The sequence below is a fragment of the Emiliania huxleyi genome, assembly GCF_000372725.1.
Source record: "Emiliania huxleyi CCMP1516 unplaced genomic scaffold EMIHUscaffold_599, whole genome shotgun sequence".
Taxonomy (NCBI): Eukaryota; Haptophyta; order Isochrysidales; family Noelaerhabdaceae; genus Emiliania; species Emiliania huxleyi.
This window is the reverse complement of record NW_005197511.1, coordinates 1-15,214: the sequence shown is the minus strand read 5'-3', so window position 1 is coordinate 15,214 and position 15,214 is coordinate 1. Positions and strand designations below refer to the sequence as shown.

Genomic DNA, 15,214 nt, shown 5'->3' with positions numbered 1-15,214 from the left:
CCTCGAGCGCCTTCTCCGCGTCGCGCAGCTTCTTGATCTCCTCGTCCTGCGAGCGGCGCTCACGGCGCAGCGAGTCGACCGAAGCGCGGAGCTCGTCGCTCGCCGCCCCCGCCCCCGCCTGCTGTCGTGCGAGCGCCGCGTTGGTCGCTGCGAGCTCATCCCGCTCCGTGCGCAGCGAAGTGTAGGAGCGCTCGAGCTTATGGAACTGCGCTTCGGAGTCGATCTTCTCCGCCGCCCGCTCCGCCTCCAGGGCACGAAGCCGGCGGGCGTAGCCCTGGGCTATGCTCTCCGCTCGCTCGGCCATTGTGCGTCTCCTGATGGTTTCTTTCTTGTATTGGTTTCGCTTGAAGGTGGCTCCCGGCCCAGTGGTGATTTTGGACAACTCAGTGACCGTCTAAGGGGCCCTAAATGACCTGCAATGCCATATCTTTTGTGCCTAGCTTGTAGAGCACCTTAAAAAAGTACTATATGTCTTGGAGTGAAAAGTTTTTCGATGAGGTGGGGGTGAGCAGATTCCCAGATTCTCCAGATTCCCCCTCGACACCGCCCCTTTTAATTCATTGCGGCCGCGGCTTTGCTCGGATTACTTTTCACTCGAAGACATAGTAGTTTTTTGGCGTTCCGGTTGGGCTCAACCAGGTTTTCCGGAAAACAAAAAGGAAAACAGAGGTCCCCAGCACTTTGCGTTTCCGGAAATTTCCAGGGACAGAGGGTGTTTGGTGCTCCATTCTGGCAACTCTCGAGTTTCCCTGAGTCTGAGAGCTGGTCTGGGGCAAAATCTGAGGCAAAATTGAGGAAATCGACAAAATACCCAGGCGGTCGCAGGGTAAGTTCCAGGTATACACGCGTTCTCCGCGAAATTCCCGGCATTTTGCCGATTTGGCCTAAAATTTGGCTGATTTTGGGCCCAAACCACAGCCTCAGACTCGGCTCAGCGCCAAAAATTTGACGATTTCCACGGAGTTTTCCCGCGAAAATAGAGAGGAAAAGAGAGGGTGCTGTAGAGAAAAAAGGAAAGGAAAACAGACGGGGTGCGAGAGGCAAACCTGGTTGAGCCCAACGTTCCGGAGAGAGAGAGAGAGTTTTGTTTCGGTACGTTCCGGTGCCTACAAAAAATATCGGAGATCGCATGGAGCTGATCACAGGGTTTACGGCGGTCATTGTACCAGCGGGCACAGTGGGCCGCGGACACCCGTGAATCACCTTAACGATCATCCCCGAGTTTTCGAAGGAAGGTACATTTCTGTTCACAGCCTTGTTATTGAGAAGAAAATACCTCGTATGGCGCTGTGCGCTGGTCTGTGAGAGGTTGAGGTGCGGCAGCCCTGGAGGCCCTGGGGATGGGGGGCGACTACCCGCGGGCTTAGAAGGCCCGCGCGCAGGGGGGTGGGGCATTGAGACGGGTCATGAATGAGTGCGCGACACGCATGTTGCGAGCAGCGTGATTGATGATGAGGATGGCCACTGACGGCGGCGCGCGAGAGTTCACAGCCTTGTTTATCTCTTAAGTGCCGGCCAGAAGATCCGCCCTGGGATCTTCGGCGCAGGGCGCCGTCACCGGCCCCATGAGCCGCCTGCGAGGCCATTCAGTGCTCATGTGGCACGGCCTGAGCAGGCCTAGCAATGCCTCGGGCCGACCGGCGCCCAGAATTGTTGGTGCTGGCCAGCAACGTGGCCGGCGAGTGCCGTCGTTGCATTGGTGGCGACCACCGCTGAAGCGGTCAGCAGGTGGGAAGGCATCGCTCTCTTTGTAAGGATATTGTCCGTATTCATTGTCTGATCAATACTTCTGCCTGGATGGCACCTGTGTGCCCAACATGGCGACCCTCGGCCTCCCTCGTGAGTCCACCTCACGCTGATCATTCTCGTCGCTAGCTCAAGCCGAGAAGTGGTCCGCCGACACCAGGAGGAGCGCAACCATCATGGCTGCAGCCTCAGACTGACCGGGTTAGGTCATATCACCGGCGTGGTGGCCCAGAAGTGCGACATTTGCTGCCCGCAGAGCGCTAGCAGCCCACTAGCCGGCACGTCTGTGCGTCGTGCGGGGCTGAACTTCAGGCACGCTGCACGCGGCTTATCGTCGAGAAGAGCTCAACCCCGGCCAGTGAGTGATGGATCTGATCATAATCAATCCCTACTGTGCTGGGGGGCTCACAGATCAGCCGTTCAGAGCTCTGATATTGGTTCCCGGCAGAAGATCCTCTAGAGGATCTTCTGCGTCGGCCAAAAAACCGTGTTCAAACGAGACACGATGGCCCAACAATGACCCCCACGGCCAGCCTGAACATGCAGCCGACCCGGCCTGGCCAGCTGGGCCATCGGGGCGGCCGCCATCGGCCGTAGGACCGCGCTGCGGTGCCGAAAGGGGCTGGAAGATCCGCCCTGGGATCTTCGGCACTAAAGAGATATTGACAAGAAAATACATCAGGGATTCCCTCTTGGCGCTATGCGCTGGTCTGTGAGAGGTTGAGTTCTCCGAGCAGAGACGGGCGATACTGCAGGCGGATCTGGTGATGCTCGTGTATGGACCGCGTACGGACGTGCGTGCAGGACGCTGCGTGCGCCCTTCGGTATCCATGTCGAGCCTGCCTGATGCTCCCGCAGCGGCAGCGCTCCAGGAAGACTTTGGACGAGGCCAGCATCATCTCTCCACGTTGCTCGAAGAGGGCGATGTCGTCGCCTATCAGGTCGGCACTTGGTTGGTGGACAACGTCGAGGTTGGTCCGGGGACGCCGCCGCGTTGCCTTTTCTGCCGCGTGGACTACCTCCAGCTCAACTGGTCGCACAACTGTGAGCACGGTGTGATCGGGGGCACGCGTCTCTTGCTCGACGGCGGCGGGGACCCGTCGTGCGTGATGGCACTGGACGAGTCGAAAGAGGTGTCCTTTGGGCCGGAGCAGTTGCTCGCACGCCTGCCAGCAGAGTGGAGCGCCGACGCGGGCACAGCCACGCTTCGCTGCCCAATGCCTGGAAGCTTGCAGCATCTGCTGTTGTCGCCGCCGCCGCCGCCGCCTTCGCCGCCGTCTTCACCACTCAGCAGGCAGTCTCGGCCCCCGACCATGGACGCGTGCTACTCCACCGCCGCCGGGCGACCGCCCAGGCACGAGATGGCTCTCGAGGTGAAGCCGCTCCACCTCCCGGGTTTCTACGACGAGTCCGCAACACGTCATGACACGTCCAAGACGTGTCGAGTAGGTAAGGCCGACGACCGATGGCCGGGGGCTCGGCGCCTTTGCGACACGGCCCGCCGCCGCAGGAGAGTACGTGACCAGCTACCGCGGCGCGCTGCTCACCCGCGACCAGGCGGCGGAGGCCTCCCGCCGCCACGGCAGCTCGTACCTCTTTGCTCTGGGCGACGTGTACCTGGACGCGACGGAGAGCTGCCATGCGCGCCACCACCGCCCGGCCGAGGTGCCTTCTCTCGGAGGAGCCTTCGCGGAAACTGTTGCGGAACTTCGGATAGGCCTCTCGCTTCCTCAACCACGCGGAATCGGGCAGCCTCGTCGCCGCGCCGGCCGTGGGCGGGCGGGGAGTCGATTTCTTTGCTGCGCGGGACCTCGCAGAGGGCGCCGGGCTAGGAGGAGACGAGAGAGCAGGAGAGAGCAGGAGAGAAGATAAGCAGGGTGGGGTTGGGGCCGTACTCAGCGTTGGCGCGTCTGGAGCAGGCACCGAGCTGAGCTTTGACTATGGCGTCGGCTATTGGGCGGGCCGAGAGGACGACCCTGCGCCGGGTACGGACTCGCGGCTGGCTGCAATCCGCGTGCGGCGCGCGGTCGGGGGAGTGGCACCTTTCCTGCAGGCCGCGCGCTGGTGTTTGCCGCTGTAAGCGGGCAGACGGGCCGACTGCACGCTAAAGGCTACACGCTCGCACACCACTTGCTGAGTGGCTCGCTCCCGGGTGCTCAGCCCACGGCGGAGGCACGCCATTCCCCGGGCAGCCGGCCGTCACTCGCCTAAGCCTAAGCGGCCTGAGCGCGGGGGTGCTTAGGGTGCTTAGGCGCTTAGGCGGCCCTTGCGAGCGTGGCGGCGTGGTGGTATCGTAATACAAGTGACTCCGATGACACACATGATGCTCCTGCTAGTGTCATCGCTCAGAGAGCAGCCTCACCGCGTCGAAAGTCTAACCACTGGCCCTGGTCGCACACGCCGCTGAGCTGTGATGATGCCCACAGCACCAGGACCAGCAGCAAAGGCGGGCGGGCCGAACCCGCGGCCATCGCCGCCGCTGCCGCCTCCTCCGCCGCCGCCGCCGCCCCCTCCGCCGTCGCCGTCACCTTGGGCTGCATCACCCGCGCCGCCGCCGCGCACCAGCTCGTGCTCATTCAAAGGCGCCTCGAGCTGCAGGCCGGCGGCTCGCACTGGCGTTGTCGTGGTCAGGCTGCCCAACGGCGCGGGAGGGAGGGGGCAAAGTCGTTATGAAGAGCGCGAGAGCGAGCGCCGACGGCCCAGATTCTGAGCAGCAGCCCGCCTTGTCATGGGCCCACTTGCCGACGTGCGTCCAGCATTCCACATAGGACGAACGCCGAAGTTTGCTCTCCGACGCCGTGCCGAGCGAAACCTTTTCCTTCGAAGCCCGGCGACGTAGCCGGGCGAGCGGAATAGGGCAGCCCTAGAGAGCACCTTGAGGCCATTCAATAGAGCCCGTGGTATAGTCGAGAGTCGATCGCCGGCCGGCGCAGTGCTGCTCTGACCGCTCCGCCGGGCCGCCTCCGGGCCGCCGCCGCGGAGACGTGCACATAGGCAAGTTGGTATTTTCATATGAACTTCAAAATACCATTGGCTAATAGCCCCCCGCTACCCGGTTGCACTCGTGCGACGTAGCGGGGGGCCACAACTACGTTTACGAAAACATAAGTAGTCCCGCGAGGTGTGAATTGGCCGCCCACTTACCCCCATTTCCAGCTGGAAGCGCTTTTCGTGGCAAACCCAAAGTTGCGCTGCGCGCGAAGCCGCTTTTGAAAGCGCGAAACGAATCTCGTCCTACCTCCCACCGGCCCCACCGGCTTTTCGTCGCCCATGCTCGGTCTCGACTTGAGTGCCGCTCGACTGGCCGATGAAGAGCGACCCGTACGACGCGCACTTGTCGTCCTCCCTCCTCGCCACATGACGGCCGCCCCCCGACACCGACAGTCGCGCTCCGCACGCCTTCGAGGTCAGCTGCGGCCGAGCGACGATCGGCTCGTCTCCGATCGCTGGGCGCGGTCACTCTCCGGCCCATCACCCGCCTGCCGATCACCTGTCCGCCTCGCCGCGCGCGGGCCGCTCGCCTGCTCGCCACCGCCGCCGCGCTTCCCCGCGCCGCCACGCTTCCCTGCACCTGACCGCGCTGCGCAGACGGCGCGCTCTGGCAGACAGAGCAGCAGCCGCCCGGGCGGTCGCTGCTCCGCCCCGTCCGAGTCCGTCCGCCCGCGCGTGCCGCTGCCGCCGCCGCCGCCGCCGCCGCCGCCGCGCTTCCCCGCGCCGCCACGCTTCCCTGCACCTGACCGCGCTCGGCAGACAGAGCAGCGGCCGCCCAGGGGCGGCCGCTGCTCCGCCCCGTCCGAATCCGTCCGCCCGCGTGTGCTGCTGCCGCCGCTGCCGCCGCTCCGGTGCCCGTGTGTCGTGAGAGTAATGCTTTGTGTATGGCAGGCACCCGTGTCGCATGTTATGTGTGTGGACTTGTCGCACTTGAGCCTCTATGATTAGTAGATAGACCGTCTGCGCAGCGCTCTCGGAGAGGCGCTTTGTATTCGGGTTTGGATGGTAGCGGGGGGCCCCGCCGGAGGCTGGTTACTGATCTAATTCTACTCATCACCACTCGCCAGAAACACCCCCACACTATAGGGTCATTGTGTAGCCCTGCTTAGAAGGAAAAGGTTTTGTGCAAGGTCCGTATGGCTCACCGTGTAGTCGGCCACGCAGGTTTTTTAACAACGACAAATAAATAAAAACGGACTCGGACACACCTGACACCTCTCTCTACTGCCGCTCTTTCCGTGTCGGGTTGTGACGAGGGGTGAGGGGACACGGATTGAAGATCCCTCACACGCCAAGTCCCAAGATCGTGCAGGGGGCGGGGACACATGTCCCTAAATCCCATCTCGTCTCAGAGTTTGACCGTTTTATTTATTTATTTATTCTACTTGAGATGGGTAAAAAGGGAGAAGAGGAAAGGGGGAGGGGGAAAAGGGTCCGGTTTAAGGAAAAAGGGCGCCGAAAAGGGCGCGCGAACCGTTTCACCCAGCTGAAGGATGAGCGGCGAGGCCGGAGAGGAGCTGGATACACCGGCCGCTCGCATCATGGCGCGTCGCGAGAGCCGCGCCGCGATGCCGGACCGGCTCAAGGTGGCGGCGCCGGACGACAGTGTCGCGGGGGAGGGTGACTGCACCAAAACCCGCGAGGAATCGAGAAGGGAACTTGAGATTGGCCTGCGCCGCATTTAGATATAGTGTCCAGTGGTCGATTGTGTCGGCGGGCCGAGTGTCGTTTCGCCTCTGTCGTTGGTCCTGGGATCCGGGTCAGCGTGGTTGTGGGAGAGCCCTGCAATCGGCCTGCGCGCGGCGCGCGGGCCCATGTCTATGAACAAAACTACCCATACAGCGAGTTCGCACGGAGCGAGTCCGCGGGTGGAAATGCACCCTCCAGTGGAGAGAGCAGCGCCCATGTCAGGGGACGCGCCTCCTCCGGTTGGCCTCTTGCGAGAGGGGTCCTGGGGAAGCGCATCGTCGGGGGACGAAAGGAGCGCAGATTAAATCCTGATGTCCGGAACGGACTTATATGTGTTTGTACTGTTATGAAACAAAACACACCAACACAACACGAGAGCTACGAGCGGCTCTTAATCTCTCTTCTCGCACATATGTTCCCGTTCCCTCCCCTCACAGGATGCAGATGCAGAATGCAGAATGCAGAATCGGCCCCAAAGCTGTGAACTGCACCCGATGCAGGATGCAGATGCAGAATGCGGAATGCAGAATCAGCCCCAAAGCTGTGAAGCAGGTCGGATGTCGTAACACGATGGCCGAACGGCACGCTGCTGCGCCCCATGCCGCGGTGCGCGGCGGCGATGCTGGCGGCCTCGCTGCTGGCGATGCCAGCCGCGCCACTGGCACGTCGGTCGCCACTGTCACCACGTCTCTCGCCGCGGTGGAGCTCTGCGACGAGGGGAGGACGTGGCAATGCGCTGCTCTGCTCAAAGCGATGCTGGCTCTGCTGCTGACCCTGAGTGGGAGGCAGTGCTGGCGCAGCTGCTAGCAGAGGAAGCAGAGGAAGAGGAGCTCTGCTGCCGCTTCGAGCGCCGTGGCGACGACTCCGACGACGGGTGGGACAACTACAGTGAGGAGGAGGAGGAGGAGGATGGCCATGCTGCTGTGCAGGGCGTGGCTGGGAAGGTGGACGAGTCGCTCGAGCGTCGGGACGAGCGGGCTTGCGCCACTGGTGGAGGATTCAGTATGCCGCAGGCGGCTCCCACCTCGATGGGTTATCACTCCTGCGACTGCATCGAAGAGGGCTTCCGGCCAAAAGGGGCAAAGGGCAAGGGCCCTCTACGGCTTTAAAGCGGCGCCGCTTTAAGCGGGGGCGCCAAATGTGGGTTGTTTCATGTTTGTGGCGTTTTGGGGCTCTAAGTATTTCTTTCTCAGGCTAATCTATTTTTCGATGATAGGTCCAGCCCAGGCGCCAGGGTGGGACGCACGCCGGCGAAGCACCATCAAGCTGCTGTACGGCCCCAGCATCGCCTTCCCAGGCTTAGCTAGACTGAAAAATATTGTGCACATAGTTAGAGGCTGCGCAGGCCGTCCCGTTTGCTGTTTGAAACGCCTGAACGCGCTGGCCGCTGCCCGCTGGCGCAATGGTTGGGTAGTAGGGCTAGAGGGTCGCTCTACACTTAGCCTCTGCAGCGAGCGAGCGCTCAACTTAGCCCCCGCACGGAGCCGGGCTCGGACTTAGACCCCCATGGTCGGGGGCCATGAACTTAGACGACATAAGGCCAACTCCGGGTAAAACCCGGGTATACCTGAAAAGCTTTCAGGTTTACCCGAAAAATACCTGGACGCGTCCCGACCAACGTTTGCCGCGCACGACGCCATATCGCCTTCTCCCAGGGCCAGTGCGCTACTTGCGGCGCGCAACGCCTGCTGAAGTACGCGCAACGTACCATATGCTGCCGCTATGCGTGCCTTAAGGCGGCTGCGGCGAAGCGGCGGGCGCGGCATGCCGATGGCAGTGCGGACGATGCGGTTGCGATGTGTTCTGCTTCAAGATCGTGGCGGTGCTTGGCATGCACTTCTGCGATCCCAATCAGCTCATCGCAACGAAGCAGCGCAACAAGCTGGCTGCTGTCAACAAGGCCCTATGCTACCTCACGCGCGGATCGTTCAAAGAGGACCAGCATACACAGGCTTCTCTGACATGCGTTTGTTTGAGCTTGAGGCTATTTGTGAGAACTGTTTGGCGAAGAAGTCGCCGAAGATTGCGCTCAAGAAGCAGCAACGAGAATCGGAAGAGGAGGATGCTGAGGCGGCGATTGCTGAGCATGAGAAGGACCGATCGCCCGCCGCAGGCGAAGAAAATTTGGGGGTTGCGCCGTATCGTTTGTACGTTGATCACGGTGGGAGCCTCTTGGCCCCAGGCCGTCCACGGCCGACTTAGCCGATGTAAGAGGCTCCCGCTGATCTTAGACCGCGCAAGCACTCCAGCGTGGCTAGCCACACTTAGACCCGTTAGGCCTCCAGGCTCAGAACTTAGACTACTACCAAACCAGTGCTGGCGCTGCGCGCGCGCGCTGGCCGCTGCCGGGGCTCTGTCTCACTGTCACGTGCCGCAATATGTGTCACACACGGCGGCTTCTGCCACCTCTCGATTGGTTCTACTTTCTACGCACACCTACCGGGGAAGGGGCGCTTGGGAGCGGGGGCGGGGGCGGGGGCGGGGGCGCGCAGCGCGGCTGCGCGGCGCGCGCAACAGAGGGTAGGGTGGGGAAGACGGCGAGGAGGGGGCGGCGGCGGCGGCGGCGGCGGCAGCGCGCGCGCGGCGCGCGCGACGGGGGGGCGGAGCAGCGACCGCTGGCGCGGCCGCTGCTCCGTCTGTGCCAGGGACGCGCGCTCTGCGCCGCTGCACAGAGCGCGCACGTCAGGGCAAGGGGCATGCGTGGCGGCGCGGGACGCGCGGCGGCGGCGGCGAGCACGCTCCGTGAGCGGTGAGGCGGCCGGGCGAGGGCGCGGCGGGTGACGGGTCAAGGGAGCAGCCCACACCCGGCGTCGCTTTTTGAGCGACGCCTGTGGTACGCCTGCGCAGGGGCCGCAGGGCGGTCAGTTGTGGGGCGAGGCGGTGCCGGCCGCGGGCCGGGTGCAAGGCGCCGGCCTCGGCGCCGCCTCGGCGCGCCGCACGGGCGCGGCGAGCCTCTGAGCGGGAGCCGAAGGTTTGCCTGTGGTGGGAGGGAGGTGGTGGGGCTGATTTGACTTTGCCGCAGAGGCCGTCCCTAGCTGTGAACAGCAAAACGGGACAGTATGGTTAGTCTCTACAATATATACACTGACACTTCACCTCCCAGAGCTCGTCCCGGTCCGCCACGGCCATCCTCGGCCTCCGGAGGGCCCCCGGCCGCGGCGCGGTGCGGCGGCGTCACAAATCCGACCACAGAGCACCGGGACGCGGTCGGGCGATCTGAGGCCCAACTAGGCGTATGCATTGCCCATCCAGGGCTATCACCTGGACCTATCAACAGGCGCCTGCGGCGCCGTGCTCAGAGCTGCTGTTCACAGCTGCACAGACTTTCGTACGGCACAGTAGGGCGAGCTGTGGCACTGTGAAATGGAACACTAGCCACACCGTATACAGTAGTCGTCCGCCGATTTGTATTTCCTGTTTTTATCGCGTACTCTCTGCTCTGTCGTCTCTCGCGAATAGATAAGATAATAATAAGATAACCCGCGCACGTGTATAGTAGACATTCCAAGATCCTCACAACCTCCAGCCGCATTGTCCATACTCTCAATGAAACGTGCCGCCCCACAAGGGGTAGCAGCCCTTGCTCGCGGCGCTTCCTCCGTGCATCAAACCGCCGCGGCATGAGGACGTGCGGTTAGCCCGCGTGCCCGTCCGCGCAGCGGGCGGGCTCACAAGCCAACCTTGTTCTTGTTCGGCGTGCCCGTGTAGCCGAGCGCCGCGCCGGGGAAGTCGTAGTCCTTTGCGGCGGCGGGAGCGGCAGTGAGGACAGGGGCGGTGAGGGCAGCAACGCGAGGGCAGCAAAGGGAGAGAGACCGCGGGGAGGCGAGGAGGGGAGCAGCGAGTGAGGAACTCGCCTTGACCGTCCCAAACGAGCGCGCCATGCCTGCGGCAAGAAGGGCCAACGTTCGCTGCCGAGACCTTTCCAACCAGAGGTGTCAGAGTGTCACACACCGGCGACAATCTTCTCGATCTCGTTCTTGTTGGCGGCCGGGTTTTGGCTGAGGGCCTGCGGGCGCCGACAGTACGCGTGGAAGGGCGAGTAGTTGGGCCAGGGAACGCTTAGAAACGAAGGGACCTGCAGCCGGCCGAGAGCGAGAAGCGTTGCGACCTGCTCCTTGGACGTCTTGGTGCCATCCCTGGTGAGCCGCTCAGCCTCGGCTGCGGCGAGGGAAGGCCGGTCGGGTGTCAGGGTCGCGCGGCAGCTTGGTGGCGCCGCCGGGTCAGTGTCACGGCAGCTGGCCGTCGCTGCACGTGTCTGGATGAGTGTGCGTGCGCGGCGGGCTCACTCGAGAGCTCGGAGATCAGGCCTTCCACGGTGTTGACCGAGCACTCCTCTTCAAGGCACGCGGCAGCCACACGCTGCAGCGCGATCGTCCACTCTGTGTCGACCATGGATGGGTGCGGGGCACGAAGGGCAGCAAGCGCGCGCGAGGCGCTGACAAGCGGGCGCGAGGCGCTGAGCGCGCCGATGTGCAGGCCTGTGGGGGGAAGTTGGGCGAGCGATCAGGCCTCGGCGCTCGTGAGTGCGAGGGTGGGACCGAGGGTGGCGCCGTTGGCCCCTGAGACCACGAAGAGGAGTAGAATGCTCATCATCGCGGAAAGCGTCATCAGGGATGCGATGTGTTGATAGATTAAAGAAATACAAGCGCTTGCTGTTCACAGCTAGGGACGGCCTCTGCAAAGTCAAATCACCCCCACCACCGCTGCTCCGCCCCCCCGTCGCGCGCGCCGCGCGCGCGCTGCCGCCGTCGCCGCCGCCGCCGCCCCCTCCTCGCCGTCTTACCCACCCTACCCTCTGTTGCGCGCGCCGCGCCGCCGCGCTCGGCGCTGCGCGCCCCCGCCCCCGCCCCCGCCCCCGCCCCGGCTCCCAAGCGCCCCTTCCCCGGTAGGTGTGCGTAGAAAGTGGAACCAATCGAGAGGTGGCAGAAGCCGCCGTGTGTGACACATATTGCGGCACGTGAGAGTGAGACAGAGCCCCGGCAGCGGCCAGCGGCCAGCGCGCGCGCGCAGCGGCCAGCGCAACAGGCGTTTCAAACAGCAAACGGGACGGCCTGCGCAGCCTCTAACTATTAAAAGCCGAATTGGTGCTGGCGTTGTCTAACCACATACAGACAACACTCACACAAATCGCTGGCCGTACACACGCACACGGTACGCTCAGGTCCTTCGCCCCAAGGCCCTGAGCAGCCTCGACTCGAGCGCGTTCAGCGACACGAGGCCGGCTTGCAAGGCGACCGCCGGAGTCAGCTGCGGCGCCACCCCGGCGCGCTCGGCCTCGCGGAGGATGTCGAGCGCCCGCTCCCACTCCCCGGCGGCCTCGCACGCCGAGATGACGGCCGCATAGGAGCGCAGGGTGGGGGGCGCGCCCGCCTCCCGCATCTCGCCGAGCAACGCGACCGCCTCCGCCGCCCTGGAGGTGGCGGCGCATGCGGCGAGAGCTGCGTTGAAGGAGAAGGCGTTCGGCGCGCCCTTGCCGCCCGCACGCCGCACCCTCTCGAAGAGCTCAAGCACCGAGTCCCACTCGCCAGCGCGCTGGCACGCAAGCAACGCGGTGTTGTACGAGACGGCGTCGGGCTGCACGCCCGCCGCCGCCATCTCGTCGAGTATCGCAACCTACGAAACCGCGTCACGCGTCTCGCACTTTTCGCCGCGCCAGATGTCCGCCCGCGTCGCCGGGCAGTGCGCACCGCCCGCCGCGGCTGCCTCCCCTTGTCGAGGGCCGCCAGGGCCGCGTTCCAAGAGATGAGGTCGGGTCGTGCGCCTGTCGCAGCGGTAGCGGTGGCGCAATCATGTGGCGGTCACGTCACGCCCCAGCCTCCCGCCCAGCGAGAGAGGAGGAGGCACCGGAGCGGCGGATCTCATCGAGGAGGAAGAGGGCGGCCTTCCAGTCCCCCGCGGCGCCGCACGCGTTGATGGCGGCGCTGACGGCCACCTGCGCCGCGTGTCGTGATCACACGGGTCGATCTTTGGGTTGATCTCGGTTGATCTCGGGTAGCTGCCTGTGTGACGCGGAGTCCGCTTGAGCGCATCTCCGCGAGCAACTCCAGCGCACGCTCCGGCGGCGCGCCTCCCTTTGCGCAAGCCGAGATGGCGGCGCCTATGGCAACCGGGGCGTCGCTCATCTCGCGTGTGCAGCACCATGGGCAGCCAGGGAAGACGCGCCGAAGGTCCGCTCGTTTGGTGCGACGCCCTGTCGGCGCATGCCGTCGAGAAGCTCGAGAGCGCGCCGCCACTCGCCGCGCCGCTGGCACGCGGCGATGGCGGCGCTCCAACTCACGACGTCGGGTTCGACGCCCGCAGCGCGCATGCCTGTCGACAGGAGCTCGAGCGCCGTGTCCAGCTCGCCTGCGCGGCCGCACGCGCTGATGGCGGAGTTGAACGAGTTGCAGTTTGGCGAGAGGCCCTGCCGCTGCATCTCGGCCAGCAGGTCGAGAGCGCGCCGCCACTCGCCGCCCCGCGAGCAAGCGGCGAGCGCAGCGTTGAAGACGACAACATTGCTCTCGAACCGATCGCCGGCGCGCGCCTGTTCGAAGATCTCGAGCGCGCGCGCCGGCTGCCCGCCCTTCTCGCACGCGGACACTACGGCGCTCACGCTGAACGGATTCGGCTCGACGCCGGCATCGCTCATTGTGTCAAAGAGTCCGACGGCGCGGCGCCAGTCACCGGCGCGGCCCCAGGCGGCGATACACATCGTGTATTCCTTTTGAGACTGCGGCTCGAGTTCGGCGATGAGCCGCGCGATTGACTGCCGGTTTCGCGTCTGCTTGAGAGCGCCGCAGAGCGCGGAGCGCGAGGGCAGCGGAGCTACCGGCTGCGAGGCCGGCAGCGGAGTGCGCTCTGGCGCGCGCGCGCCGACGGACTTCGGGGCGGCGGGTGCGAGTAATATGAACGAGAGCAGCAGCTCGGTGGACATCAACGCACGAGAAGAAAGGAGAAAATCGTTCGTTCTCTGCATTTATCAGAAGACGAGCTGCAGGGGAGCTCAGTGATGGGAGAGGCCTAGGAAAAATCGCCAGAAACCGCGGCGAAATTAAGGTGCACCTTAACAATGACACCCCGCTTCGCTGCGCTACTTCTCCTCGGGGTGGCGGCCGCACTGCGCCTGCCGCAGCAGCAGACGTTCATGCTGCGCCGCGCCGCGCTGCAGCAGTCCGCCGCCGCTGCCGCCGCCGCCGCACTTCTTGCTGCGCCGGCGCAAGCGCTCGACAAGGCCGAGTTTGCCAAGGCAGTCGCAGACAAGCGCGAGGCAGAGCGGGTGGCGGCACTGCCTGCTTCGCGGCTGAAGACGCTCAGAGATTCGCTCGCGAACGACGCACCCGCTCTGCTCGAGGCTGGCGACTGGGGCAAGCTGCGCAACGCCATCGTCGCCGCCCGCAAGAGCACTGGCGCCCTGGTTGCGGAAACGAAGCGCGACCTGCGGCCGCTGACCAAGGCGCTGGACGCGCAGCTCTACTCGCTCGACGAGTTTGCGTACTCTCAGGAAGCCGTGATGCCGGGCATGTTCAGTGGCTACTGCGCCCAGGGCGTCGTTCCGCGCGACGAGCCTGGCGCGTGCAAGGTCCGTCCCACTGCTGACCTAAAGGTGCGCAGGAGAGAGACAGCGAGCCCTCGCCGAGGAAGGCCCGCCCTGCCCGCACCACCCGACGGCTATAGCCGCTCACCTCTTGCCCACCGTGCACCCCCAGGCGCAGTCCGCCAAGCTGAAGGAGGCGGTGGCAACCTTCGACAAGTTGCTCGCCGAGGTGAAGTAATACGAGGATACAAATATATGTGACACGTTAGTCGTGACCGATCCCGCTGGCTAGAGCGGGCTGCACACACTAGGGGCTTAAAAAAAATCTCAGTCTCTGCCGCGCAAAGGCGGCCGTCACCGTGCATCGCACGACGAACTCGGCACCTTCAAAAAACACTATAACGTGTATAAACTTGCTAAACACACACACACACATAGGACGCCCAGCCTTGCCCTCGTGCCGCCGAGTGCATATCCTATGCGAGAGAGATCCCCTGTGCCCTGTGCCCAGCCCTCTCCGCGCGGCGATGCGCCCTCCCCCCTCGCTTTTGCAAAATCCTGCAAAGGTGGGGACGTGTCTGTCCTCGACCCAGCCCTAGCTTGGGATGTCCGTTGTATTTATTTATTTACACACACACACACGTGGGGGCTGGGGGGGTGTTCCACCCCTCATCTCTCGCGCTCGCTCGGCGAACGCCGGCGCGGCCGCAAACGCGCGAATCCAAAAGTCAGATATGCTCTCCCCGCTTCCCCGCCGCCCGGAGGCGCTACATATTCTTCTTGTCCTTCGCCTTGCGCGCCTTGCGCTCTTTCTCGGCGCGCGCCACCGCCCGTTGGTCGATCTGGGGGGCGAAAGAAGAGAGAGTTGGAACGGGCGAGAGGCAGCGCGAGTGGTACTGTGGCTGGCAGGCAAGCTGTGTGTCGAGTCTCTGGAAGCTGTGCGAAAATCTCTAGACGCTGTGCGGCAACTCGGGATCGCCCCGGCCGCCTCGCCTGCATCCAGGGCGCAAAGTCGAAGCCCGACTCCGACTTGGTAAAGTCAATCTTCTTCTCGGGGTCGCGGACGGAGGAGGTGGCTCGCGTGCCCTGACAGACGCGTGCGGCGGAGTCTCACAGGGAGGACATCAGGGACGCGTGTGGGGACGTGGTAGGTGCCGCGCCTTTTTCAACGTAGCCATCCGCTCCATGGCGTTCGGGTTGGGTGTGTCGTCGTACAGTGCCTCGCCGGGCGCCAACTTTGTCCCCGCCGCCTCTTCGCCGTACGTATCGGCGACG

General features: G+C 64.2%; 4 protein-coding genes across 4 annotated transcripts; 3 read left to right on the top strand and 1 right to left on the bottom strand.

The window, feature by feature from the left end:
• Positions 1–2,576: 2,576 nt before the first annotated feature.
• On the top strand, positions 2,577–3,826 carry EMIHUDRAFT_470866 (hypothetical protein; the record flags this gene model as incomplete). The annotated part of the gene is made up of 3 exons (XM_005764322.1): positions 2,577–3,119; positions 3,196–3,411; positions 3,464–3,826. 3 exons carry the CDS (start codon positions 2,577–2,579, stop codon positions 3,824–3,826), a joined length of 1,122 nt encoding a protein of 373 aa, XP_005764379.1.
• Positions 3,827–7,578: 3,752 nt separating this feature from the next.
• EMIHUDRAFT_247695 (hypothetical protein) lies at positions 7,579–8,684 on the top strand (the record flags this gene model as incomplete). Its single annotated transcript, XM_005764321.1, has 4 exons — positions 7,579–7,746; positions 8,082–8,202; positions 8,378–8,577; positions 8,658–8,684. The coding sequence occupies 4 exons, from the start codon at positions 7,579–7,581 to the stop codon at positions 8,682–8,684; spliced, it is 516 nt and encodes a 171-aa protein (XP_005764378.1).
• Positions 8,685–11,515: 2,831 nt separating this feature from the next.
• On the bottom strand, positions 11,516–13,339 carry EMIHUDRAFT_459720 (hypothetical protein; the record flags this gene model as incomplete). Its single annotated transcript, XM_005764320.1, has 5 exons — positions 11,516–12,039; positions 12,114–12,187; positions 12,271–12,358; positions 12,435–12,523; positions 12,565–13,339. 5 exons carry the CDS (start codon positions 13,337–13,339, stop codon positions 11,584–11,586), a joined length of 1,482 nt encoding a protein of 493 aa, XP_005764377.1. The 3' UTR covers positions 11,516–11,583.
• Positions 13,340–13,462: 123 nt separating this feature from the next.
• EMIHUDRAFT_371417 (hypothetical protein) lies at positions 13,463–14,209 on the top strand. Its single transcript, XM_005764319.1, has 2 exons — positions 13,463–14,008; positions 14,112–14,209. Exons 1-2 carry the CDS (start codon positions 13,550–13,552, stop codon positions 14,175–14,177), a joined length of 525 nt encoding a protein of 174 aa, XP_005764376.1. The 5' UTR covers positions 13,463–13,549; the 3' UTR covers positions 14,178–14,209.
• The last annotated feature ends 1,005 nt before the right edge of the window (positions 14,210–15,214 follow it).

What these genes read in the sequence shown, in the direction of transcription:
- EMIHUDRAFT_371417 (XM_005764319.1), top strand. Translation starts at nt 13,550, where the DNA reads ATGCTGCGCCGCGCCGCGCTGCAGCAGTCCGCCGCCGCTGCCGCCGCC. An exon ending in GTCCCACTGCTGACCTAAAG is followed by an intron (nt 14,009 to 14,111) that starts GTGCGCAGGAGA and finishes GTGCACCCCCAG; the next exon opens with GCGCAGTCCGCCAAGCTGAA.